The following is a 27,415-nucleotide window of genomic DNA, read 5'->3' as shown; positions in this document are numbered from 1 at the left end:
TCCTGCGGTGAAGTGTCATGTCGGCGCTGAAGTTTCGCTTACCCCCCAATGACGGGCCGGTGCTGTCCGTGGTGGACATGCACACGGGCGGGGAGCCGCTGCGGATTGTCCTGAGCGGGGCCCCGGTTCCGGAGGGAAGTACGGTGCTGGAGAAGAGGCGCTGGGTGCGGGAGCACATGGACTGGGTCCGCCGCCTGCTGATGCTGGAGCCCCGGGGGCACCGGGACATGTACGGGGCTCTGCTGGTGCCCAGCGAGGTGCCGGAGGCCCACCTAGGGGTGCTGTTCATGCACAATGAGGGGTACAGCACCATGTGTGGGCACGCCGTCATCGCCCTGGGCCGATTCGCTGTGGATTATGGGCTGGTGGAAGCGCAGGGGCGGGACACTCCGGTCAATATACACTGCCCCTGCGGAGTGGTGCAGGCCTTCGTCTCCCGTAATGAGGGGCGCAGCGGGCATGTACGCTTCCATAGTGTCCCAGCCTTCGCCCTCTGCACAGGTAATTATTATTATAATAATTATGTCATCTGTTCCAATATATGTGATCACATCACCCTCTGTACTGCCCGTTATCGCATTGGTCTCCGCCCCGGATGCCCTTGTTTACTAGCACTTCCACTGTACACTATGGTAGTACTTCACCCAAAGGGCCTTTATGAAGATCTTACCTCTTCTACCTTTTTTTTTTTTTTTTTACCTGTGCTCTAGAGCACATATGTCAAACACAAGGCCCGTGGGCTGAATCCAGGCCTTGTCATGTGGCCCTTGCACCCAGTTTTGCAGCTGGAATGTGGCGGAACTCCTTTCCGCCACCTCTAGCTCGTACCCCCCTGCTCCCTGCAAGGTGAGGCAGAACCGCCTACCCCGGGAAGTACTAGAGCCAGGCATGGTTGGAGAGAGAAATGCAGGAAAATTTTAGGGGAGGAGGTTGGGGTAGCACACTGTGCAATATCACACCCCTAAACCCTGCACTCTGTACACAGCACACTCCTGAACCATGTACTCTATGCATAGCCTATTCCTGAACCCTGCACTCTGTACACAGCACACTGCTGAACCATGTACTCTATGCATAGCCTATTCCTGAACCCTGCACTCTGTACACAGCACACTCCTGAACCATGTACTCTATGCATAGCCTATTCCTGAACCCTGCACTCTGTACACAGCACACTCCTGAACCATGTACTCTATGCATAGCCTATTCCTGAACCCTGCACTCTGTACACAGCACACTGCTGAACCATGTACTCTATGCATAGCCTATTCCTGAACCCTGCACTCTGTACACAGCACACTCCTGAACCATGTACTCTATGCATAGCCTATTCCTGAACCCTGCACTTTGTACACAGCACACTCCTAAACTCTGTACGTAGCATAATCCTGAGCTCTGCACCTACCGCACTCCTGATCCCTGCACTCTGTACGTAGCATTATTGTACCTAGCATTATCCTGAGCTCCTGAACCCTGCACTCTGTAAATAGCATAATCCTAAGCTCTGCACTTCGTACATAGCATAATCCTGAGATGCATCATTCTTTCATAGATTCCTGTGAATGAATAAACTACAAGTACTGTCTGCCACCACGGCAGATGGATTTATAGTTTCAGTGGGGGCGCTGATGAGCACTCTTTGTCCACTTTCAGACAGAAAACAGTACAGAGGTACAGGCTGAAAGTCAGGGGGCATGTCTACAGGAGCCCACATTGCACCCGTGGTCCACTGATTGTGTGTGCAATGCTTTCCAGGCCCCTGCCGGAAACAATAATAAATGCACTTATTTCTTCTGCAAAAATATGTGCACTTATTTTTTTTTTCTCTGTAAAGGTGAACTTATCCTTTTATTTTTTGTTTTAAATATTTTTATTAATTTCCAGTAAGATGCATATAAAGTACAATATAGTACAAAGAAAAAGACAATAAATAAAAATCTACATTTGTATGTACATATGGCATTTCCAGGTCTAATAGACCTTTATTTCTTCCTTTAAAAAAAAATAAAAATGACACCAGTGACCCATGCCCAAGGGATCCCACTTCCTGTGGAATCCGTATCTTAGTGGCCATATCTAGTAATGTAAGAGGAGGAAAAAGAAAAAGGAAATCCTCCTATTCACACAACTGTTCAAAATCTGTGAAATCTATAAATCCACAAAAATTGGTGAATTATAATATTATCTATTGTTAAGGGGAGAATTCTCCCAAATCCTACCTACCACCACCTTATTATTGTGAGTTAAACCCAAAAAATAAAAAAAATAAAAAAAAGGAGCGAGAGGGGAAAAAATCCCTTCAAAATATTTAAAATTGTTTTTATTTCAATGTCTATTTAACTCTTCATATTGCGCTTCCTGTTTACTATTATTAAATTTATTATGGTCTGTTTGTTTCATGCTGTCTTATTTTATTTCCGTTCCAAAGGCTCCTTTCACACGGTCCGCTGTCCGGTGCGGACCGTTCTCTGCTCAGTGGGGATCGATCCGCCGATCCCCTCTGAGCAGGTGGATGACAGCTCCGCGCTGTGTGTGGAGAGGGAGGTGTCAGATCCCCGCTGCTCTCCACGGGGGAATCAGATGAGAACGGACCGCCTGTCCATTCTCATCCGATCCCATCCGATCTGATCCGCTGGACTGATGGAAAATAGGGTTTCCATCCATCCGGATTTCACGGACAGGATCGGATGCGGATGGCAGCGGGTGTCAGCGGACATGTCACCACTGACGTTCGCTGCCCCATAGGGATGCATGGAGGATCCGATCAGATCCGTCTAAAAAACTGACAGTCAGATCGTTCGTGTGAAAGGACCCTTAGCCTCCTTTATTAACCACCTCGGGCCATTGTAAATATATACGGCCGGGTGGGAGTCTCGTCCTTCTGATCAGACGTTCCGGAACATCCTTCAGAAGGAGAGAGATCGCGCTGCCGCGGGCACGCGCAGCGGCGCGATCTTGATGTGTCTGTGTCCCTCGGACACAGAGCAAAATCATTCGGCAGGAGGGCCCTGTGATTGGCCCTCCTGATCACATGACGGCTGTGTCCAATCACAGCCGTCATGTAATGTAAATAGAGCCGTTGTAACGGCTTCAATCTCTTCTCCTCCTGACAGATCCTGTCAGTGAGGAGAAGAGGGATGATCGGTGCTGCAGCCGGGGTGATCAGTGAGTATTTCTAATTACTCACTGATCACAGGGGGGGGGGGGTCTGTGCTGGTAATCAGAACATTGATTACCAGTGCAGCCCTGGGGGGGGGGGGCCACTAGAGCCACCAGGGATGCCCACCCATGGCCATCAGGGATGGCAAACACTCAGAGAGCCCCCCAGTGCCCTCCCCATCAGTGCTGCCCACCAATGCCATCTATCAGTGCTGCCCACCAGTGCCGTTATTGCCATCTATCAGTGCCGCCCACCAGTGCCCATTATTGCCCACCAGTGCCGATCATTGCCGCCCATCAGTGCTGCCTATCAGTGCCCATCAGTGCTGCCTATCAGTGCCCATCAGTGCTGCCTATCAGTGCCCACCAATGCTGCATATCAGTGCTGCATATCAGTGCCACCCCATCAGTGTCTCCTCATCAGTGCCTGTCAGTGCGGCATCATCAGTGCAGGAAAAAACATATCTATTTACAAAATTTTATAACCTAAACAAACTTTTCAAACTTTTCAGTCTTTTTTTATTTGTGCACCAAAAAAGAAAAAACCTTACGGTGATCAAATACCACCAAAAGAAAGCTCTATTTGTGGGGAAAAAATGACACAAATTTGGTTTAGGTACAATGTTGCATGACCGCGCAATTGTCATTCAAATTGCAACAGCGCTAAAAGCTGAAAATTGGTCTGGGAAGGAAGGGGGTTTAAGTGCCCAGTATTGAGGTGGTTAAGGGCCTCAGGGTTACTGAGCCATTGTATCAATATTTTTGTCCATTTCTAACTAGTGGAGCATCCACCCAGACCAGGTATCCATGAATTGCTCTTCTCTGTTTTGGCCACATGAACCCATCGCTCTGCCTCCATTATCCTATCCACCTCTCTTTTCCATTCCCCTAAAGTCGGACATTTAACTAGTCTCCAATACCGGGGGATAAGACCTTTTGGTTGCATTCAGCAGGTAGGGTATGTATTATCCTTCTATATGTCCTTACAGATGAGGTTGTATCATGAAAGAGTAACTTAACCGCTTGCTACCCGCCTGCCGCCAAATGTAGCTATTGTTCTGGGATGCCGTCATATGACGGCGCACCAGAACAGCCTCTCTCTGGAAGCGGGGATGGTGACCGCGCTGTGTTGCTAGGACACGGCGCGACCCCGATCTCAGTAAAGAGTCAATGACATGACTCTTTACCCATGTGATCGGCTGTGTCCAATCACAGCCGGTCACATGTAAATGAGGAAGTGCCGTTATTCGGCTCTCCTCACCTCACACTGTCAGTGTGTGAGGCAAGAAGAGCCGATTAGCGGCTCCTCCTCATAGGGGAGACAAGTAATCGGGGCACTGATCATCAGTGCCCTGATTACACAAAATGTAAATAAGATGGCAATTAATGCGTGCCATCAGTGCCCATAGTGCTGCCAGTCAGTGCCCATCAGTGCTGCTTGTCGGTGCTGCCCACCAGTGCTCATCAGTGCTGTCTATCAGTGCCCATCAGTGCGGCATATTAGTACCTCCTCATCAGTGCCCATCAGTGCCGCCTTATCAGCGCCCATCAGTGAAGGAAAAAAATTATTTATTTTCAAAATTTACTCAGAAAATAAGAAAAACTTTTTTTTTTTTCCAAATTTTCTTTTTTTGGTAAGAAATAAAAAATCCAGCGGTGATTAAATAACACCAAAAGAAAGCTTTGTGTGATGATAAATGTATATGTGTACAGTGTAGCATGACCACGTAATTGTCATTCAAAGTGTGACCGTGCTGAAAGCTGAAAATTGGCCTGGGCAGTAAGGGGGTAAAAGTGCACTGTAGGCAAGTGGTTAAGAGGTGTAAACTCCAGGGGGGTTCAGTCGGTTTCTGTATCCAGGGGGAAATATCCTCCCAGAATTTTTTAATAATAATAAATAAATAGAGGTAAGTGCCCTCTTGGGGGGCCGCCTCTCCAACACTTGGTTGAAGGTAAAGGTAAGGTGAACTTATCCTTTTAATTGTATAACTATATTGCATATTTATAAGCAGATTTATATGTACATGGATCCATGGGGGTATAGTGGATATATTGCAAGATATTAGAATATACTTAAAAATCTAACTATAAATGTACAATATACTTCTAAATTTACCCAAATCTTTGCTTTAATATTTTTCATTTAAAAGTTTTTTATTGGTTATATACAAAAGCAGAATAACGAAGAAGACAACGTACAGTCAGCCATATAATCAGGATATCGCAGTACAATGTACATAGAGAAAAGGAGGGCTAAGAACACACAACGCCTTATTATTTCATTTATTCTTATGCATACATATTTATTTAAAGCCTAACTCCAAGTTTACTATGACTTGAAAAAATGTTTTGGGCAAAGCTGGTCCAAAGAAACTCTTATTTGCTAACAGTTGCACTTGCTGGGAGTGCTGGCATTGGCTACATACAGTATACAACGCCGTGTTGTGGAGATTAGAAGATCATCCTACCATCCCTTCAGCCAATCAGAGGAAACTTTGTGATCATTCATAAAAATACAAGGCATCCTCAGTCCGATCCAGTCTTGTTCCAGGAGTGAAAGGGGAAGTCCCCATCCCATTGCCAGAACACAGCGCTGTATACTCTATGTATCTGATGCTGCACAATGAGCGCATCTGTTAGTAAAAAAAATATTTCTTTTTGTCCAGCTTGGCCCGAACTAACTATTAACTACTTGCCTTCTGTGCACTTAAACACCCTTCCCATCCAGGCCAATTTTCAGCTTTCAGCGCTCTCACACTTTGACTGACAATTGCGCGGTCATGCTACACTGTACCCATATGAAATTTTTATCATTTTTTCACACAAATAGAGCTTTATTTTGGTGGTATGTAATCACCTCTGCGATTTTTATTTTTTACAAAAAAAAAGAATAAAGACAGAAAATTTTGAAAAAAAAAAGTTTTTCTTATTTTCTGCGAGTAAATTTTGAAAATAAATGTTTCTCCTTCACTGATGTGCGCTGATGAGGCGGCACTGATAGGCTGCACTGATGGGCACTGATGAGGTGGCACTGATGGGCACTGATGAGGTGGCACTTATGGGCACTGATGAGGAGGTACTAATATGCCGCACTGCTGGGCACTGAGAGGTGGCACTGCTGGGCACTGAGGTGGCACTGCTGGGCACTGAGAGGCGGCACTGACGGGCGGCACTGATGGGCACTGGCGGATGGCACTGGACACTGACGGTGGCACTGATGAGCGGCACTGATGGGCAGCACCATCAGTGCCCACACTCAGTGCCCATAGTGCTGCCAGTCAGTGCTCATCAGTGCCTAGATGAGCAGACACTGATGGGCGCTGACTAGCAGCACTATGGGCACTGATTGTGGGCATTGATGGCGGGCACTGATGGGGGGGGGGCACTGTGTGTGTATTTTTACCTTTAGTAATCAGGGCACTGGTGATCGGTGCCCTGATTACATTCTCCTGTGTCCCCGGCGCTGTGAGGCTCCCCCTCCTTCCTCACACTGCAGGCTCCGTGTGAGGAAGGAGCGCCGGCGATGAGAGATGATCTCATATGTTTACATATGAGATCATCGCTCATTGGACGGCACGATCACGTGGTGAATGGCCGCTGTGATTGGCCATTCACCACGATCTGTGATCGGCCGTGTCCAAGGGACACGGCCGACACAGATTTTCCCCGCAGCGCGCTCGCGGGAGCGCGCTGGGGGCGTGTCACTGGGAGGCTGTTTAAAAACGGCCTCCCGAAAATTCAAGTCCGCGCTGCAGCCGTATATAGGCTGTAGCGCGGATGGGGGGTGGTTAAAAATCATAGTCTGTGGTTAGGCTTTAAAGCAGAAGCAAAGTCCGCTTTGTGATTTATTTTTTTTTCCTACGGGTAAGCCTGTAATAAGGCTTACCTGTAGGTAAAAAATGGGTAAGACTCCTGTGGGTGTAGCCAATAGTTGGAAGTTCCTAAAAATTTAGGAAAATAAATTCCTCCGGGGAAAAAATGTAGATAAAATGAATATCTCTTAAACGTGCACCATTTAGGAGATATTTACACTGCATGCAGCCGGTGACCTCAATGGCGCATGTGTTCTGAGCCGGACCTTCAGAACATGGTGGCCAGAACCAAGGGCTCCCAAGCGCATATGCGTGAGTGACGTCATCATGGGTCCAGCCACTCACACAGCCAGAGTCTCCAAGACCAGGGGAAGATGGAAGCCCTGCATGCCACTGGAGGGCTTCATTCTAAGATAAGTATTTCATAATTATGCAATTGTCTTACAGCGGGAAGGTGTTTGTTTTTTTTTTTTTCTAACTACAGCGGTTTACAACTGCTTTAAACTAGTAAATGTTAATGGCTACAAATAGACATTACAATATTTTAGATTCTAATTGGCTGAGGACCACCTTCACTAAATTTAATTTATCTTAAAGAGGTTGTAAACCCACCTCACAAACTTTTACCTATAGGTAAGCCTATATTAACCACTTAAGCCCCAGAGGATTTGGCTGCTAAACGACCAGGGGGTATTTTGCGATTCGGCACTGCGTGACTTTAACGGACAATTGCGCGGTCGTGCGACGCTGTACCTAAACAAATTTGACGTCCTTTTTTCCCACAAACAGAGCTTTCTTTTGGTGGTATTTGATCACCTGTGCGCTTTTTACTTTTTGCGCTATAAACAAAAAAAGAGCGTAACTTTTGCAAAAATAACAATATTTTTCACATTTTTTTATATGAAATTCCCCCCAAAAAAATGTAAAAATCAAAATTTTTTAACATTTTAGGCCAATTTGTTTTATGCTACATATGTTTGGTAAAAAAAATCACAAAAGTGTATTTTTATTGGTTTGCGCAAAAGTTATCGCGTTTACTAACAAAGGGAAAGATTTTTGTCATTTTTGTTGTTTTTTTTTTTTTAACGCGTAATGGCGGCGATCTGCGATTTTTTTTTTTTTTTTTTGCGGTACTGCGACATTGGGGCGGACAGATCGGACCCTTGACTGACATTTTTGACACTTTTGGGGTTACCAGTGACATTTCTACAGTAATCAGTGCTATAAATATGCACTGTTACTGTAAAAATACACTGGTAGTGAAGGGGTTAACTTTATTTGAGAGGGAGGGGCTGTGTGTGTCCCTAGGGGCGTGATTCTTACTGTGATTGGCTGTGACTTGAGGTGTAAGGACACTGATCAACGGTTCTACATAGTAGAACCGTGTGATCAGTGTATTTACACTGAGGAGAATGACAGGCAGCTTGTTTACACAAGCTGCCTGATTTTCTCCCTCTCCCCCGACGATCGCCGAGTGACCGGCGGACATCGGGTCCGCCGGTCACACGCGCGGGGAGGGGGGGGTCCGTGAACGTGCGGGAGCGCGCCCGCTCCCCAGACCCTCCCAGGCTAGTGACGTTAATTAACGTCACTTTGCCTGTGAGGGGCTGACCACCGCAGTAAATTTACTTGCGGCGGTCGGCAAGCGGTTAAGGCTTACCTATAGGTGCAAAACTTGCACGGTTTAGGAGATATTTAGAGTGCATACTGCCGATGACGTCATCGGTGCAGGCGCTCTGAAGGAACGGCCACCCATGCCGTTCCTTCAGAGCTCAGTGCCGTGAACGGCGGCTCCCGCGCGCAGGCGCGGGAGTGATGTAATCGCGCCTCCGGCCAATCAGATGGCCGGAGGACGCGAACCCGGAAGCAGGACGGTCGGACATGTCGCCGTCCTGTCGCTGAGGTGGCGACACGGCGGGGGCTTCGTTTTAAGGTAAGTACTACATAATGAGCTAGTATGCGATGCATACTAGCTCATTATGCCTTTCTCTTTACAGAGCTTTTTTTTTCTTGTTTTTTTTTTTTGACTTTACTTCCTCTTTAACCACTTAAGCCCCGGAGGATTTGGCTGCTAAACGACCAGAGGGTATTTTGCGATTCGGCACTGCGTGATTTTAACGGACAATTGCGCGGTCGTGCGACGCTGTACCTAAACGAATTTGGCGTCCTTTTTTTCCCACAAACAGAGCTTTCTTTTGGCGGTATTTGATCACCTGTGCGATTTTTTGATCACGCGCTATAAACAAAAAAAGAGCGTAAATTTTGCAAAAATAGCAATATTTTTCCCTTTTTTTTATATGAAATTCCCCCCAAAAAAAATGTAAAAATCAAAATTTTTTAATATTTTCGGCCAATTTGTTTTATGCTACCTATGTTTGGTAAAAAAAATCGCAAAAAGCGTATTTTGATTGGTTTGCGCAAAAGTTATTGCGTTTACTAACAAAGGGAAAGATTTTTGTCATTTTTGTTGTTTTTTTTTTTAACGCGTAATGGCAGCGATCTGCGATTTTTTTTGCGGTACTGCGACATTGCGGCGGACAGATCGGACCCTTGACTGACATTTTTGACACTTTTGGGGTTACCAGTGACATTTCTACAGTAATCAGTGCTATATATATGCACTGTTACTGTAAAAATACACTGGTAGTGAAGGGGTTAACTTTATTTGAGAGGGAGGGGCTGTGTGTGTCCCTAGGGGCGTGATTCTAACTGTGATTGGCTGTGGCTTCAACTGTATGCAGAGTGATCAATGGATCTACATAGTAGATCCATGTGATCAGCTCTCATACAGAGAGGAGAATGACAGGCAGCTTGTTTACACAAGCTGCCTGACTTTCTCCCTCTCCCCCGCCGATCGCAGAGTGGCCGGCGGCGATCGGGTCCGCCGGTCACACGCGCGGGGGGGTCCGTGACCACGCGGGAGCGGGAGCGCGCCTCCGGCGGCGCGCGCTCGCTCCCTAAACCCTCACAGGCGAGCGACGTAGACCTACGTCACTTTGCCTGTGAGGGGCTGACCGCCGCCGTAGATAGTCGTGCGGCGGTCGGCAAGTGGTTAACAAGAAATTGGAGAGAAGTTTCACCCTTCTCCTTCAATTTTTGTGGCCCAATATGGTCAAAAACAGTTGTTAATTGATTTATTTCCATCAACTGTTGAAAAAAATCAAATGTTTCAAAAACTTTCTAAATTAAAGTGGAATTAAACACTGCTTTCTTTTTTCAATAAATTGGCCCCTCAGGAGGTGTTGACCATAATGCCTGCAGCTAGAGGCATCACCCCGGTACCAGTGTCCATAGCCAACGGTCGGCTGTCTTGTAATGACAACAGATGCGGCTGAGAAGTGGCTCGGCTGCCTTTACAAGGAGCGGGGGGGGGGGGGACGTTCCCGCTGCCTTCCACGGCTCGCCTGGGTCTCCGGTCCCACCGGGAGACCTGGGCATCCTACCTGCACGGCCGCCGAAGACCCGATCAAAGCCGCATTCGGCTCTGATTGGGTCTCCATGTAAAAACCCGGAAGTGATGTTATGACATCACTTCCAGGTACTCGGCGCCAAATTAAAAAAAACTGACCACATTCAAAACAGCCAAACTTGGCGTTTTGAATGCTTTTCAGTGCCGAGGAGGGGTTTGGGGTCTTTTAGACCCCCAGATCCCTCCACAAGGAGTACCTGTGAAAAAACATTTTCTACATGTCCGAAAATATCGGCCGATATCCGATGACCAAAAAATCGGTATCGGCATTAAAAAAAATGATATCGGTCGATCACTAGTTGTAACAGACTTACATGCCAAACAAAGTCCTCCATCGCTGCGTGGTCAGCACTTGGGCGCTTCCATCTTCTGGTCTTCCTTCTGGGTTTGCTCTGTTCAGCTGCTTGAATGGCTGGGCCGCAATGACATCACTCCCATGCATGCACACAGGAGTCACATCATCACAGCACAAAGTGGTGCCGGAAATGTACGCTGAGTTGCGCATGCACTGGTCAGTGTGCATTACCACTGACACCCCGAGAGAAGCATTTATGACAGAAGAGACCCTAAGAACTCTCCCTTTTTTTTAAGAAAATGAGTTTAATTCTGCTTTAACACCTTCCCGCCCAGCCAATAGCAAAAGAGAGAAAAAAAATTGATTAATAATAATTAATATATATATATTTTTTTTTTTTGTACCGTCATCAGTCAGTCTTTCTGATAACCACCGCACCAGTTATATGATAACGCACTGGTGACATGATGTTGTAAAAAAAAAAAAAATTCTGACAAAAAAAAATTACAACTTCAAAAAACTCACCATGCATCTTACTAATTACCTTGGGCTGTCTACTTTTCAAAAAGAGTGATTTGGGGGGGGGGGGGGGGTAGTCTTACTGTCCTGGTGTTTTAGGGCCTCAAGAAATGAGATATCCTATAGTTTGTGGACTCTATTAACTTTCCTACAGAGTAAATAATCTACACTGATTTGGGTCATTTACACCATAGAAATGTAGCAGAATACACTTTGACCTATATGTGTCAAGAAAGATTATTTATTTGCAAATTTGCAAGGAAAACACTTTTTTTTTTTCAAAATTTTCAAACTTTAATTATTTTTTAGCAAAAAGTAAAAAACCCAGTGGTGATTAAAAATTGCCAAAAGAAAGCTCTATTTGTGTGAACAAAATGATAAAAACTTAGTTTGTGTTGCATGACTGTGCAACTGTTATTCAAAATGCGATGGCGCTTTAAGCTGAAAATTGGCCTGGGCTGGAAGTGTCCGGTAATGGAAGGGAATAAAATCTTAACAGTGTGTAAAGCTAACTTTATTTACACAATCTCTCTCTTCCACTGATGCTCCGCTGATGTTTTGTGTGTGCAGATGTCCCGGTTGATGTTCCCGGCTATGGGACAGTAGTAGTGGACATAGCATACGGAGGAGCATTCTATGCCTTTGTAAGTGCAGAGAGGTTTGGCCTGGATGTGTGCACCTCTAAGACCAGGGATCTGGTAGATGCTGCAGCTGCAGTGACTGATGCTGTGAAGGCTCAGGTAGGGTACACTACCCGCTCCTACCAATCCGCTGTCCTTTGTGCCCAGTAATCTGTTCTCCTGTCCCACGACTGATAGATTAACATAGATACTAATATTTCTTACTTCAGCACATAATAGAACTAACACCTCTTCTCTCTCATTGTAAACATTTACTGAATGGTCTTTCTGATTTTTCTTTTTCAGGTTAAAATCAGCCATCCAGACAGCGAAGATCTGGCTTTCCTCTATGGCACAATACTGACTGATGGAAAGGATGCATACAGCGAGGAGCCCACTGCCAATATCTGTATATTTGCAGATTCCCAGGTAGCAATCTATTGACCCAAAGTAAAAACCACCTGTGTGAAAGGACTGAAAGTGGTTGTAAATCTCACATAAAATTTGAAGAAAGCATATTTCTCTATACAGCCATGGCCAAAAGTTTTGAGAATGACACAAAGTCTGCTGCTTCAGCGTTTTTAGATCTTTTTGTCAGATGTTACTATGGTATCTTGAATAATTACAAGCATTTCATAAATGTCAAACGCTTTTATTAACAATTACATAAAGTTTATGCAAGGAGGCAATATTTGCAGTGTTGACCCTTCTGTTTCCAAGACCTCTGCATTTCCCCCTGGCATGCAGTCAATCAACTTCTGGGCCACACCCTGACTGATGGCAGCCCATTCTTGCATAATCAATGCTTGGAGTTTATCAGAATTTGTGGGGTTTTTTCTTTGTTCACCCTCCTCCTAAGGATTGACCCCAAGTTCTCAATGGGATTAAGGTATGAGGAGTTTCCTGGCCATGTACCCAAAATTTTGATGTTTTGTTCCCCAAGCCACTTTTGGGAACAAGGTGCTCCATCATGCTGTAAAAGGCATTGTTCCGCACCAAACTGTTCTTGGATGGTTGGGAGAAGTTGCTCTCGGAGGATGTATTTGTACCATTCTTTCTTCATGGCTGTGTTCTTAAATTGTGAGTGAGCCCACTCCCTTGGCTGAGAAGGAACCCCGCACATAAATGGTCTCAGGTTGCTTTACTGTTGGTATGACACAGGACTGATGGTAGCGCTCCCCTTTTCTTCTCCGGACAATGTTTTTTTCCGGATGCCCCAAACAATCGGAAAGGGGATTCATCAGAGAAAATGACTTTACTTCAGTCTTCAGCAGTACAATCCCTGTACCTTTTGCAGAATATCAGTGTGTCCCTGATCTTTTTTCTTCAGATAAGTGGCTTCTTTGCTGCCCTTCTTGACACTAGGCGCATCAGTTGTCATTACAAGACAGCCAACCGTCGGCTATGGACGCCCGTACCGGGATGATGCCTCTAGCTGCAGGCATCACTCTGGTACAGCACTTTCCTGAAATATCGGTAAATCCAAAGGCCGATTCTGATATATCGGGAAAAGTGCATATCGGCCCCTGATATATCTGTGTTGCCGATAATAAGTCGATCGCTAATCTATACCTGATCTTTCTTCTGGGTTCGCGGCTCTGGGTTTGTGACGTCACTCCCGCGCATGCGCGAGAGAAAGCACCAGTCATGGCACACTACCCTGAAGAAACTGCACAGGCGGCTGTTCCTTCAGAGCGCATGGGCCAGGGACGTAACTGGCTGCTAGGTCAGTAAATATCTCCTAAATGGTGCAAGTTTAGGAGGCATTTACACTACCTATTGGTAAGCCTTAATATAGGCTTACCTATAGGTAAAACCTAAAGATGGAAGTTTACTTCCTCTTTAACGGAAACAAATTAGTGGTGTAACAGGCTTTTAAACAGGTGGGGGGTACTGCGCTTCTGGGTAGATAAATATATGAACTGTGCTAAGTAATAATGCCTATTACACTGAAAAGAGGGAACTATAGCATGTATGGGTGATTAAATAAATAAATAAGGTGCTATGTATAAAAACTGCAAAGTGCATCCGTACTTGAATAAATAATACAGTACTACAATATTGACACGGCACTCTAAAAGTAATAAATAAATAAAGGAATAAAACACCACTTATAGTGCTAATAATGTAAGCCCCCGTTCACACTGGGGCGACGCTACTTCGGACCGCGACCTCCGAGGTCGCGGTGCGAGCAGCGCGCCGCGACCTCGGAGTGGCCGCCACGGACTTCATAACATTGAAGTCTATGGCGGTCGCCTCCTGGTCGCCCCAAAGAAGCTCCGGACCCTTTTTCTGAGTCGGAGCGACTTGTGTCGCTCCTATCAGAACGGGTCCGCAGCTTCCCTATGGGAGGCGACCTGTGAGGTGACCAGGTCGCCTCACAGGTCGCCCCAGTGTGAACGGGGGCTCATAGTGACAGATAAAGTGCTCAAGTGCATATAAATAAATATTTAAGAAAAAATAAAGTGTCCTCTGTGCTCCACAAAAATAACAGTCTGGGTGAAAATATCGTCCAAATGATTAAGGTAAGTGTTCAAAGTGGGGGAAATTATTCACAGGTGCTGCTCCTTCACCTAACACCGTGCTTGGGGTGATGGGGTGCTTCTCCTTAGCCCCTCTAAGTGTTCTAGCAGCTCACCTCAAGGTCTAAAGGTAAAGGCCTTATAGTTAATCCAGGGGTCTCCTCTCCAATCCTGTACCGTGCTCCACTAGGGCCAGATATCTGGGCTGCTGCGGGTGGGTTGGCTCCCTATTCCCTCTCCAGGCTCCCAGCGGACTCAGTGGATCTCAAAACAAAGGCTCGAAATAGTGCAAGTATGTCATGGAAAACGGGGTGCTTTATTTAAGTAAGGTTAAAAACACTCACATTTGTTGAATAAATAAGCGCTCAACCCCTGAAGAAGCCACGTGATGCGGAAGTGGCGTAACGCGTAGGGACGCTCGGACCGGAAGTGGCGCACATTGCGGAAGTGAGGACTGCGATCCCACTCCGATGCTACTATATGCGCTTATTTATTCAACAAATGTGAGTGTTTTTAACCTTACTTAAATAAAGCACCCCGTTTTCCATGACATACTTGCACTATTTCGAGCCTTTGTTTTGAGATCCACTGAGTCCGCTGGTACTGCGCTTCTGGGTAGATAAATATATGAACTGTGCTAAGTAATAATGCCTATTACACTGAAAAGAGGGAACTATAGCATGTATGGGTGATTAAATAAATAAATAAGGTGCTATGTATAAAATAGTGCAAGTATGTCATGGAAAACGGGGTGCTTTATTTAAGTAAGGTTAAAAACACTCACTCGCCTGTCACTGGGTTTTGAGCCAATACCGGGCGAGCGCGCGCCCGCTGAGGCTCGTTCACGGAGGAGTGTGGGCGTGTGACCGGCGGACCCGATGTCCGCCTGTCACACTACGATCGTCGGTAGAGCGGGAGAAAGGCGGAGCGGCTTATGTAAACAAGCCGCCTGTCATTCTCCCCTGTGTAAAAATGGAGATCGGACGGTTCTACTATGTAGAACCGTTGATCTCTGTTTTACACAAGTAGCCATGTCCCATCACAGTTAGAATCACACCCCTAGGACACACTTAACCCCTCCCTGTCCAATACAGTTAAGCCCTTCCCTGCCAGTGTCATTTTTACAGTAACAGTGCATATGTATAGCACTGATTACTGCAGTAATGTCACTGGTACCCCCAAAAGTGTAAAAAATGTCAGTCAAGGGTCCGATCTGTCCGCCGCAATGTCGCAGTACCGTAATCGCAGATCGCGGCCATTACTCGTTAAAAAAAAAACACCAAAAATGACAAAAATCTTTCCCTTTGTTAGTAAATGCGATAACTTTTGCGCAAACCAATCAAAATACGCTTTTTGCGATTTTTTTTTTTTTTTTTTTTTTTTTTTTTTTTTACCAAACATATGTAGCATAAAACAAATTGGCCGAAATTGTTAAAAAATTTAGATTTTTACATTTTTTTGGGGGGAATTTCATGTGTGAAAAATATTGTTATTTTTGCAAAATTTACGCTCTTTTTTTGTTTATAGCGCATGATCAAAAAATCGCACAGGTGATCAAATACCACTAAAAGAAAGCTCTGTTTGTGGGAAAAAAAGGACGTGAAATTCGTTTAGGTATAGCGTCGCAAACAGTGTCTGTTAAAGTCACGCAGTAAAAAATCGCAAAAAAAACCCTGGTCAGGGAGGGGGTAAAATCTTCCGGGGCTTAAGTCGTTAAGTGGGAAGATAGTTACCTTAATCTCCATGAATTGATTTAACATAAAAACTGGCTGAAATAAAAGAAAAAACAGTTGGACAAATCTCCGTACACAGGCCTATTCATTTGGCATTGTTTGTTACAAGCTGCTACAGTGATCAGTGCTGCAAGGAATGCCAAGAACAGCTCAGCCACATAAACCCAGGAACATGACTTTCAATCAGATTGTCAGCAGGTCCTGGTGTTTAACCACTCGCCTACCGGGCACTTTCACCCCCTTCCTACCCAGGCCAATTTTGTGCTGTTGTCACACTTTGACTGACAATTGGCAGTCATGCAGCACTGTACCCATATGACATTTTGATCATTTTTTTCACAGAAATAGAGCTTTCTTTTGGTGGTATTTAAATACCTCTGGGCTTTATTTTTTGCTGAAAAGAATTGAAAAAAAAAAGAAATTCTCTTATAAATTTTGCAAACATGTAATGTTTCTCCTTCACTGATGAGGCTGTACTGATATTCAAGACTTCGATGATCAGTGCCCTGATTATCAGTGCAGATGTTCCCTTTCAAAGTAGCCAGTCACTGGCTCTCTCCTTGTGCTGTCAATAGCAAGTGTGCAGTAATAATGTATGTACCATAGCGGAGTAAAAAATGTGAGGACTACCGTATTTTACATGGCCCAAAATGAACGTCCTTATTAATCTTTCAACGCGTTGGATGTTTGGTAATACTGTATGTACCGTAGCTTCGGCTACGTACAGTATACCGCGCTAAGCCAATCATGGTGAGTGATGTATTCTATTAATAAATACAAAGCCAGCTCGGATTGGCTGAGTCAGAGAGAGTAACAGCATCAACCCGCCTATCTGACTCCGCCAATCCGAGCAGGCTTTGTATTCAATAATAGAATACATCGCTCACCATGATTGGCTCAGTGCGGTATACTGTATGTATATAACAAAAACTATCAGCGCAAAAAAATATCAATAGTGAATGGTGCAATAAACAAATGATATAAAGACCAGCTGCACACACTAAAAGTGTCTAAACCACACAATGTAAACTAAATAAAGCAAAAAGTAGTGTTGCGCCAGTCATGTGCACACATAGTGTAATAAAACTCAAAATCAGTGTCCATACATGTTCCAATGTCCATACAATCAATCAAATAAACGGTGAATCCACGTGTCCAAAAGAATCTTGTGCAAAACCGCTTTGAGTAAAGGAATGGTGCACACAAAGGTGGCGCTTCTAAAGCGCATAGCAATCAGCATAAACGGTATCTAGGAAGAGACCGCTTCCAGCACGCAGGCTCTGTCCCCTATACGCTTGACGTTGAAGCCCAACCACAGGCGTTGACTTCCTCAGTAGGGGTCTAGGTGGAAGCGCCACCTTTGTGAGTACCATTCCTTTACTCAATAAACGGTTTACTGCAACCATACAGAGAGCACTAGATCTCTTCCTTTGTTCCCCTTTTATGTCTATCGGTGAGAATCCCTCTGGAGGTTATAGGCTATCCATAGCCTTTACTATCTGAAGGTCCGTGTGTATATACAACGCTATGATTGACCCAGCAGTGGGCCTATAGTGGAGGGGAGAGACCAATTCACCTGGTGGTGGGATTGCACTAATCACAAAAGCACTAATTACGTTTTGCACAAGATTCTTTTGGACATGTGAATTCACCGTTTATTTGATTGATTGTATGGACATTGGAACATGTATGGACACTGATTTTGAGTTTTATTACACTATGTGTGCACATGACTAGCGCAACACTACTTTTTGCTTTATTTGGTACACTGTATGTAGCCAAAGCTACGGTACATAAAGTATTACCGCACATCCAACGCGTTGAGAGATTAATAGGGACGTTTGTTTTGGGCCATGTAAAGTACGGTAGTCCTCACATTTTTTTTTTTCTCCACTATGGTACATACATTACCGCACATCCAGCGGGTTGATACATTATTAGGGACGTTAGTTTTGGGCCATGTAAAGTAGTCCTCACATTTTATACTCCGCTACGGTACATATGTTATTTTTTGGGCTGCCTTGAAAGGGGGGTAGTCTTATACGGTGAGTATAGCCCAAAACCTATGTTTTAACTTGAAAATTAGGGGGTCGTCTTATACGCTGGCAAATATGATCTATCTCATATGTTATGCTACTGTCATCTGAATCTCCAGATAGTACCAGATGGCATTCATTGATGGGGCTGAAATTAGGCCGAGGCATTAGTCATCCCACAGTAGCCAAATGGTCCCATACTTTTCTATGGTACCTTCTTCCCAGATCATTTTTTCCACGTGCTGGATCTTTTAAAGACACCTCTGATGAAAAGCCATATATATAAAAAAAAATGCTCATATTTTAGCGTGAAATCTCCTGCTTTTTCATTTTTTTTTTTTTTTTTTTTTTTCATTTTTCAGGTTGATCGCAGTCCTACTGGGTCTGGTGTGACCGCTCGGATTGCCCTACAGTACCACAAAGGTCTGATACAACTGGATCAAACAAGGACTTTTAAGAGTGGAGCCACCAACTCTTTATTTACTGGGAAGGCTGTTAAGGTATTTTAAAGTTGAAAAACACATTCTTTATTCATTTGAAATCCTTTAACAAAAAAAAGGACAGGTCATTGCACCCTAAAGTTATATTTTTGCTATGAAAGGAGGGAGCCTGGTGGACTTAGCCCCTGGTGTTTTTTTTTTTTTTTTTATACATCCGATATTCAAACATGGGGATCTCCCCGCCAACACTGTTCCTATCCACTTGGGAGATTTGGGCATTCCAGCATCTCCTGCTGCATTCTCTATAATTCAAAATAAATAAAACCTAACCAAGAGCGTAGATCCTTTCATGACCTCTGCAGAAAGTGGACAGACCCAGAAAGACAAATGCAGAGATCTTGAGTGAGATCAGAGACTGTCATGTTGTTTAAGTACAACTTCACTGAAAGTAAAAATTATAATGATTTAAAACTGAATATACATATTCTTGCATAAACTCACTTGTGATTGGTTCTCTTTAAGATGATGGAGTTTGTTTTATTTTTCATCTTTGGTCAGAAGAGAAAAACCTTGCAGTGGCCCCCCCAACACTGCAAGGTTTAAAAACTTGTTAAATCTAGGGGTGAAGGGAAAAGATGCAATACATTATTCCTTATTCCAGAAGGCTCCCTTTATTCTGGCAACTGGTCCGACGCCACCTCCTCTCTAAGGTGCTCCCGGCTGCGGTCGCACGCTAGCCTCCCCCACATATAAGCAGGACTGCATTGTATGTGATGACATCAAGAGATTGTCCACAATCTGGAGTATCATAGAGTAGGAGGGCACGACTGAGCCTGCCGGAATGAGTGATAAGGTACGTAATACAGACCCTTCCTCTACCCCATAGCAGGAGAACTCCACTCAACGTTTTTTTTTTTTTTTCAGCTCAGCGTTGGGCTGGCCATACACAGTTCAAATCTCAGCCAGTTCAGCAGGAATCAGTCGAGATTCGAACCATTAATGGACAGGCTGAATGTACCAAGTTGATTATCGATTAACTTGGGTACAGATTTGCTTGCGTTTATCGCAAGCAGCTGCTATAGTCGCCAACGATTAATCACTGTCTTCTCCATTTTAATTGTCTGCTCCCGGCGGGAAGGGCGGGAGAAGCACTCCCCGCCGGGCACATACAATGGATCGGCATGAGGGATTCCTGCATCAAAACTTTCTGTGTTGATGGGGGAATTTTCAGGAAAGAAATTGGCTCTTTGTATGGCTGGCCTTAGGCTTCGAATTTCCTGCTGCTGTTTTGCTAGACGCCGGTTTCACATCAATGCAGTGTGGTTTGGGTGCAGCGTGACTGTATCTGCGTTTTTCACATTGACTTCTTTTAGATCATGTGTCTTTGAAAGGAATGGAAAAACGCAGATGCAATTGCGCTGCATCCAACCCGCAGCAACATTATTGTCAATCCAGCCTTTGGAATCTGTGGAAGGAAAGAACCCATCCTTATTACTTTATGAAAGGACTCAAACCCAATAGATCCCTAGGATTAAAAACCATGGAAATCTTATTTAATAACACAGATCTGTACAAGGGCATGTGTAGTCGTTTGCACTATCAACAAAAAAGAGTGACAATTTTGAAAAAAAAAAAAACTGTTTTTTACTTTCTGCTATAAAACACAGCTGATAAAAAGAAATGTAAAAAATTATTTTTTTCTCCTTTCATCCTTCCAGGACGGCCTACATATGGGAGATTGTGGCTCCGCCTCACAGGAAACACAACTAATTTGCAGAGCTTCAGTTCAGTTGTGTTTCCAACCTCACATCGGAATGTTTGTTTTTTTTTTTACTGACCTGAAGGCAAAGGACTGTCTGAGAGGTACCCCTGGAAGGCAGCTTCGGTCGGCCTAATGGCAGGTTCCTCCCTAGATGCATCCTGGAAACAGGAGCTTTCAGGTCGCCAACATGCCAGGTAGTGCGGTTTACCTTACAGTGAAGGTCCCTCTATACCTGAAGTCCTGTTTTCTCTGCAGGAAGTCTCCTCCATTAGCTCCTTTGGGCGGTAAGGATTTCGAATTTCCCGCCAGTGAGCGCGCCTCAAGCCTCGCTATGGAGACCGGAAGTTCCGGCGGTAGAGGCGGAGCGGGTGATACCCGGAAGAGGCACAGCGTGGAGGAGACGCCGGGTCCAAGTGAGCTCATAGCTGATTCTCCGGCTACGAGAGGGCTGAAATTGCCCCAAAAAGAGACACGGATGTCCGCACTCCCTACAGAGGAAAAAGCGGCAGCGCAGGTGGCAACAGGAACGGGTGAGTGACTACAGCGGTGGCGAGCCGACTGCTGTCTATTACAAGACAGGCATGCCTTGCCATTTGCCTGACCTAATGTTAGCCGCAGTGGTAGACTAAGAGATGCTATTGTGTCACATTATTGTGTCTCTCTTTTTGTCTTCTTGTGTTATACACAGGTCTGCCACAGGCACAGGAAGCCCCTGCCAGACCCCCTTCCACAGTCAGCACTAGCATGTCTAGAAAATGTGGGAACTGTGGGGTCAGATTGTCTAAGTCTTACTTAAAGCCCTTATGCCATACTTGTATTAATAAGTTAGCAGGGCAGGAAGCATCAATCCTAATGAAAGATTTTCTTAAATCAATGCAAGAGGAAATGTTAGCTACTATTCAGTATTTTAGGACTACAGCATCTATCCCTCAAACCCCAGCAGAGGAAGTATCCAAGGATAGCTTATCCTCCCAGGATAGTGGGTGGTCAAAAGGACCCTCATCTCTCTGGTCAGGGTCTCAAACCATTCCCTCAACACAAGTCAGGGAACAGGAGGATCCAGGGGAAGGCACTAGTTACATGGGAGGTCCTTCCAGTTCGGATAAGGACTCAGAAAGTGACAGTGAGGAGGAAAAAGAGAAGTTTAAAAGTAACAAAAACCTTTTTTCGTTTGAATACATGGAGGGTCTCCTTAAAGTGGTACATGACACTGAAGGAATCCCTACCCCAGTAAAGGAGTCTTCCAGTAAAGACAAAGTGTACAAAGGCTTGGAAAGAGCCCAGTACAGAACCATTCCCATTCACCAGTCATTAAAAGACATAATACACCAAGAATGGAAATGCCCTACGCATGCCTTATCCAGGCCAAATAGCTGGAAAAGAAGGTATCCCTTTGAGACACAGGAATTGGAAGTATTTACAAAAAATCCAAAACTGGATGCTCCTCTGGCACAGCTATCAAAAGGAACAGATTTGTCCTTTGAAAATGCCGGTCATATTACGGATCCTATGGATCGCAGGATTGAATCCTTATTAAAAAAGGCTTGGGATTCTAATGCGTATAATATGACTACAGCCTTAGCTGATACCTGTATGGCCAGGAATGCAGACTTTTGGCGCAAGGAACTATCAAAACATGTCTCCACAATGGCGGGATCACAAGACCTGATAGATTCCTTGGCTATGATTGGAAAAGCAGTATCCTACTTAGCAGACTCAGCTGTGGAGTCAATAGTAGCATCTGCAAAAACAGCAGCACTAGTAAATTCAGCTAGAAGGGCGCTTTGGGTCAAAGCATGGGAAGGTGATATAGCCTCCAAAGTAAGACTCTGCGCATTACCCTTTGAGGGTTCATTTCTGTTTGGTTCAGGACTGGATGATACCTTGTCCAGATCTGCAGAGAAGGGGAAAAAATTTCCCAGTAAGAGAAAGGACAAGACGGGAAGATATTCCTTTCGGAACTTCCAGGACAAAAATCAAAGAAGGCCTTTCAAAGGACAGGCCAGGAAAAGGGGTCCTGAAAAGGGAAAACAAGGAACCAACTTATTGTTCCTTAAACCTGGACCTAAGTCCAAAGAAACCAACTGACGCCAGCATCAGGGTAGGGGGCAGACTGACCCATTTTGCTTCTCAATGGGAAAACATCTCTGCCAGCCCCTACATTCTCCAAATAATTCGGGAAGGGTACCGACTGGAGTTTGCCTCAGAGCCGGTGCCAGAAATAACAGTGACCTATCCCTCAAAAATAGAACAAAAGAGGAAGGCACTGTTAGAGGGTATTCAGGAACTAGCGGAGCAGAGGGTAATTTCACCTGTACCAAAGGGTCAGGCATTCCAAGGCTTTTACTCCCACATATTTGTGGTGCCAAAACCCTCAGGAAAATTCCGACTAGTCATAAACCTCAAAAAATTAAACAAATTTCTGATATACAAAAAGTTCTCCATGGAGAACATTTATGCGGTCAGAAAAAATCTGTGCCAGAATGTCTTTATGACAACATTGGATTTAAGAGATGCTTACCTACATGTCCCAATTTATCCGGAACATCAAGCATTTCTCAGATTCGCCATTGTCACGGAAGAAGGAACTGTACATTGGCAGTTCAGAGCCCTTCCTTTTGGCTTGGCAACAAGTCCAAGGATCTTTACAAAAATCTTGGCCGAAGTAGTAGGCCATCTTCACCTACAAGGCCTAAGTTTGATCCCGTATCTGGACGATATGTTGATCTTTGCAAGATCAGAAAAACAGGCTATGGCAGACACCCAAAAGGTGATGTCAGTTCTTCAAGCGGTAGGATGGCTATTAAATTTGGAGAAATCCTCAATACAGCCAGCACAGGTCCAAGTGTATCTAGGATACAAAATAGATACCAGACTCAAAAAACTTTTTCTCCCAAGGGAAAAGGTGGAAAAAGTGGTCTCAGCGGTAAGAGACATCTGCTCTCATCCTTGGTGTTCCAGGAGACAGATCATGCGAGTTCTAGGGCTAATGGCAGCGTGTATTCCAGCTGTAGAGTGGGCCCAACTACATTCAAGAGACCTCCAATTTTTCACCTGGCCTCTTGGAACAAGAGACAGGACCATAGACGAGAAAATAAAACTGTCCCCGCAAGTAATTTTGTCACTGAAATGGTGGACAGTCCCCCAAAATCTAGAGAAGGGGAGACTATGGGGTCAAGAGCTGCCCGTAAAAATTACCACGGACGCAAGTTCCGAGGGGTGTGGAGCCCACCTAAAAGAAGCACGGACCCAGGGTACCTGGGATTCGAAGCTGAGTCAAGCCTCCTCCAATTACGGCGAACTGAAGGCTGTGGAAAAGGCCTTAAAAGCTTTCGAAAAGGACATTCTAGGGAAAGAAGTCCAGGTCCATTCAGACAATGCTACAGCAGTAGCTTACCTGAATCATCAGGGGGGGATCAGATCAAGCTCTCTGCTAAGTTTAGCACAGGAGACACTGAGCTGGGCAGAAAAGAGAGTAATTTCCCTCTCAGCCATGTACATAAAAGGGAAGGACAACTGGGAAGCGGACTTCCTCAGTCGTCATCACATCAGACAGGCAGAATGGGAATTGAACCCCATAATTTTTCAACGCCTAGTCCAAAAATTTGGTCAGCCAGAAGTGGACATGTTTGCCACTCAGCAGAACCGAAAAGTAGGACAGTTCTTTTCTCTGACAAAACAGAGGGGCATACTGGGCTTGGATGCTCTAGCACAACCTTGGCCCTTCAGGCTAGCCTATGCCTTTCCCCCACAGAATCTAATTGCGAGAGTTCTGCAGAAACTCAGCGGATGGCCGCAACTACGCCTCATCCTGGTCACACATGGGTGGCCAAAGAGAACGTGGTTTGCAACCCTGGTATCCCTATCAGTGACAGCACCATGGAAACTACCAGAAATTCCAGACCTGTTACTACAAGGACCTCTGATTCACCCCAGACCGCAGTTCTTTCAATTAACAGCCTGGGTAGTGAACGCCAAATCATAAAAGAAAACGGATGCTCAGACAAAGTCATTGAGACCCTCCTTTCAAGTAGAAAGCCAGTAACTAGGAAAATTTATTCCAAAATCTGGAAAACATTCTGTACTTGGCAGAGTCAGAAGAAGGATTCCTCTGCCTCAATCCCGGTGATCCTGGATTTTTAACAGGATGGGGTAGATAAGGGGGTGGCAGTGAACACCCTTAAAGTACAGGTAGCAGCACTTTCTGTTTTTTTAGACAAAAGTCTGGCCAAAGAGCCTTTAATTAAAAGGTTTCTGTTAGCCCGGGGAAGAGTATCTCCAATTAACAGAACTAATGTTCCAGTTTGGAATCTAACGCTAGTACTAGAGACATTATCTAGTGAAGCATTTGAACCTTTGAACAAAATTAGTTTAAACATTTTGTCAATCAAGTTAACTTTTCTGTTGGCAATCACCACAGCCAGGAGAGTGGGAGATTTACAAAGTTTATCCATAAAGGAACCCTTTATGCGAATTCTCCAAGACAGGGTGATTCTTAAACCAGACCCACTGTACCTACCCAAGGTAGTGTCTTTTTTTCACAGGAATCAAGAGATGGTTCTTCCTTCTTTCTGTGAAAAACCTAAATGTGCAAAAGAACGAAAATTCCATTGCTTAGATGTAAGAAGGTGTCTTCTAGCATACTTAGAAAGAACCAAGGGCTTTAGGAGATCTAGCCACCTATTGGTTCTACATTCTGGACCAAGGAGGGGATTACAAGCATCAAAACCCTCGATCTCTAGGTGGATTAAACAAGCCATTAGTATGTCATATAAGGTGTCAGGTACCCCCACACCAACAAATCTAAAGGCACATTCCACAAGGGGCATGGCAACTTCCTGGGCCGAAAAAGCCGGAGCATCCTGGGAGTAGATCCGCCATGCAGCCACCTGGTCCAGCCAAGATACCTTCCTAAAGCACTATCGTGTGGAAGTACTGTCACAACAAGACCTTGCCTTTGGCAGAAAGGTTTTACAGGCAGTGGTCCCGCCCTAAGGTAGGCCAGTATGGATTCCTTTATTATCCTCTCATATGTAGGCCGTCCTGGAAGGATGAAAGGAGAAAACTTACCGTTAGTGTACTGGTAACGGCCTTTCTCTTAATCCTTCCAGGACGGCCGGCCTACTTCCCGCCCAAGATGGTGGTGAGTTAAAAATGTGTATATATATATATGTATATATGTGTAGCTGTATGTTATTGAATAACTATGTCCCTTGAAAGTTCGGTTGGAAAGGTACTTTTCTATTACTGAAGCTCAAGGATGGGTGGGACCTTTTTAACAGCTGCAAATTAGTTGTGTTTCCTGTGAGGCGGAGCCACAATCTCTCATATGTAGGCCGTCCTGGAAGGATTAAGAGAAAGGCCGTTACCAGTACACTAACGGTAAGTTTTTTTCATCAATTTAGGCCAATATGTATTATGCTACATATTTTTGGTTACAGAAAATCCCAGTAGGTGTATATTGATTTGTTTGCGCAAAAGTTATAGCGTCTACAAACTATGGGATATATTTTTATTTATATTTTTTACTAGTAGAGTCAGCGATCAGCAATTTTTAGCGGGACTGCGAAATTGCGGCAGACAAATTGGACATCTAACTGACACTTTTGATACTTTTTGGGGACCAGTGACACTAATACCTTGATCAGTGCTAACAAAAATGCACTGTCACTGTACTAATGACACTGGCAGGGAAGGGGTTAACATCAGGGGCAATCAAAGGGCTAAATGTGTCCCTAGAGGATGCTTTCTAACTGTGGGGGGGGGGGGTTGCCCTGATTGGGGAAAGACAAAAGTTCTCCATCTTGTGCCTTTGCAGAATGGCGATCCGCCTTACTTTCATAGGCTGATCCTCCTGCCTCTCCCAGGGATGATTGCGGGTAGCCGGCGGACATCAGTTCCGCCGGCCACGTTGATTGACATCCCCGCTAGCCAATCACAGTGCGATTGCGCCATCTAGTGGCTATTGAACTAAACAACGTACAGGTACGTCATTCCACACAATAGCGCCACTTTGCTGCAGTATATACACGGCAGTTGGTGGACAAGTGGTTAAATACTATTATTTAGGGACACAAAAATTAAATGTTTCAAACTTTTCTTTGTTTAGAGATGTAAATTTTTGAGTATTTCACATTGATGCTCCAAACTGCTGATATACCTCACCACGCGAGGTCCAACAGAAGTGGGGATAGGGTACCTGTCAAAAACAGCCACCCGAACAAGTGACCACTTTGGAAGATTTATCCTCGTCATTCCTGCTCTGGTGACAAAAGCAACATTGATTTCCCATTACTTTCTGTATCAGTGACTATGGTCACTAGGACATGTAGAGAGGGCTTTCTACATAGCCGTGGCACAAGACCGTAATAACCTGGGTAGATGGTGCCGGAACCCAAGGGTGACTCCACTTCCACAAGATGGTGTGGAGTTGGTGATCTGAAGCATTTTTACACTATACAGTCCACTATCGTGGTCAGAGGGGCTTCCAAAGCCTCTTCAGCGTGGAACCAAGAAGTTGTAATTTGAACAAATTCTATAAAAATTGGTCGAACAAGGTCTGCTCTGCTGCTGTCTTTTGGCTGTAGTGTACACCAAAAGGAAAAAAAAAGTTGTTTTGGCTATGCATAGATTTTAAGTATAATTATCTTGGTTCATAGCTTTAGAAGTACACTGAATGGACTTGAATGATTATTTCTTCTGACACAATCCTCTCTTTACTTAGGAGACTGCGTGTGGTGAACATAAAGCTGTGATCGTGGAGGTCTCTGGCCAAGCTTACTACACTGGAACAGCAAGCTTTGTTCTGGAAAACGAAGATCAGCTGAAAGACGGGTTTCTCCTTAAATAATGACCCAATCCAAGTCAAGTGTCATGATTCTATAAGTGGCTTGTACAATCATTAGAATGTATTTAGGGCAAAACTACATGAGTGATTTCAGTTTAGTGCTAATGAGTGACCCGACCTCATTTGCCAGACATTAAGCGAAGGTTCACACTATTACGATGTTAGACATCGCATGTGATTCGCATTGCATTGGTGTGCAGA

General features: G+C 44.7%; 1 protein-coding gene across 1 annotated transcript; it reads left to right on the top strand.

Annotated features, from left to right (window-relative positions):
- The first annotated feature begins 7 nt into the window (after nucleotides 1–7).
- Nucleotides 8–27,415, top strand: L3HYPDH (trans-L-3-hydroxyproline dehydratase). The gene is made up of 5 exons (XM_082242514.1): nucleotides 8–501; nucleotides 11,825–11,994; nucleotides 12,181–12,303; nucleotides 18,528–18,665; nucleotides 27,092–27,415. The coding sequence occupies exons 1-5, from the start codon at nucleotides 18–20 to the stop codon at nucleotides 27,215–27,217; spliced, it is 1,041 nt and encodes a 346-aa protein (XP_082098640.1). The 5' UTR covers nucleotides 8–17; the 3' UTR covers nucleotides 27,218–27,415.

Source organism: Pelophylax lessonae (genome assembly GCF_965119305.1).
Source record: "Pelophylax lessonae genome assembly, chromosome: 13".
NCBI lineage: Eukaryota > Metazoa > Chordata > Amphibia > Anura > Ranidae > Pelophylax > Pelophylax lessonae.
This window is presented reverse-complemented; position numbering and strand designations above follow the sequence as displayed.

What these genes read in the sequence shown, in the direction of transcription:
- L3HYPDH (XM_082242514.1), top strand. Translation starts at nt 18, where the DNA reads ATGTCGGCGCTGAAGTTTCGCTTACCCCCCAATGACGGGCCGGTGCTG. An exon ending in AGCCTTCGCCCTCTGCACAG is followed by an intron (nt 502 to 11,824) that starts GTAATTATTATT and finishes TTGTGTGTGCAG; the next exon opens with ATGTCCCGGTTGATGTTCCC. An exon ending in TTACTGGGAAGGCTGTTAAG is followed by an intron (nt 18,666 to 27,091) that starts GTATTTTAAAGT and finishes CTCTTTACTTAG; the next exon opens with GAGACTGCGTGTGGTGAACA.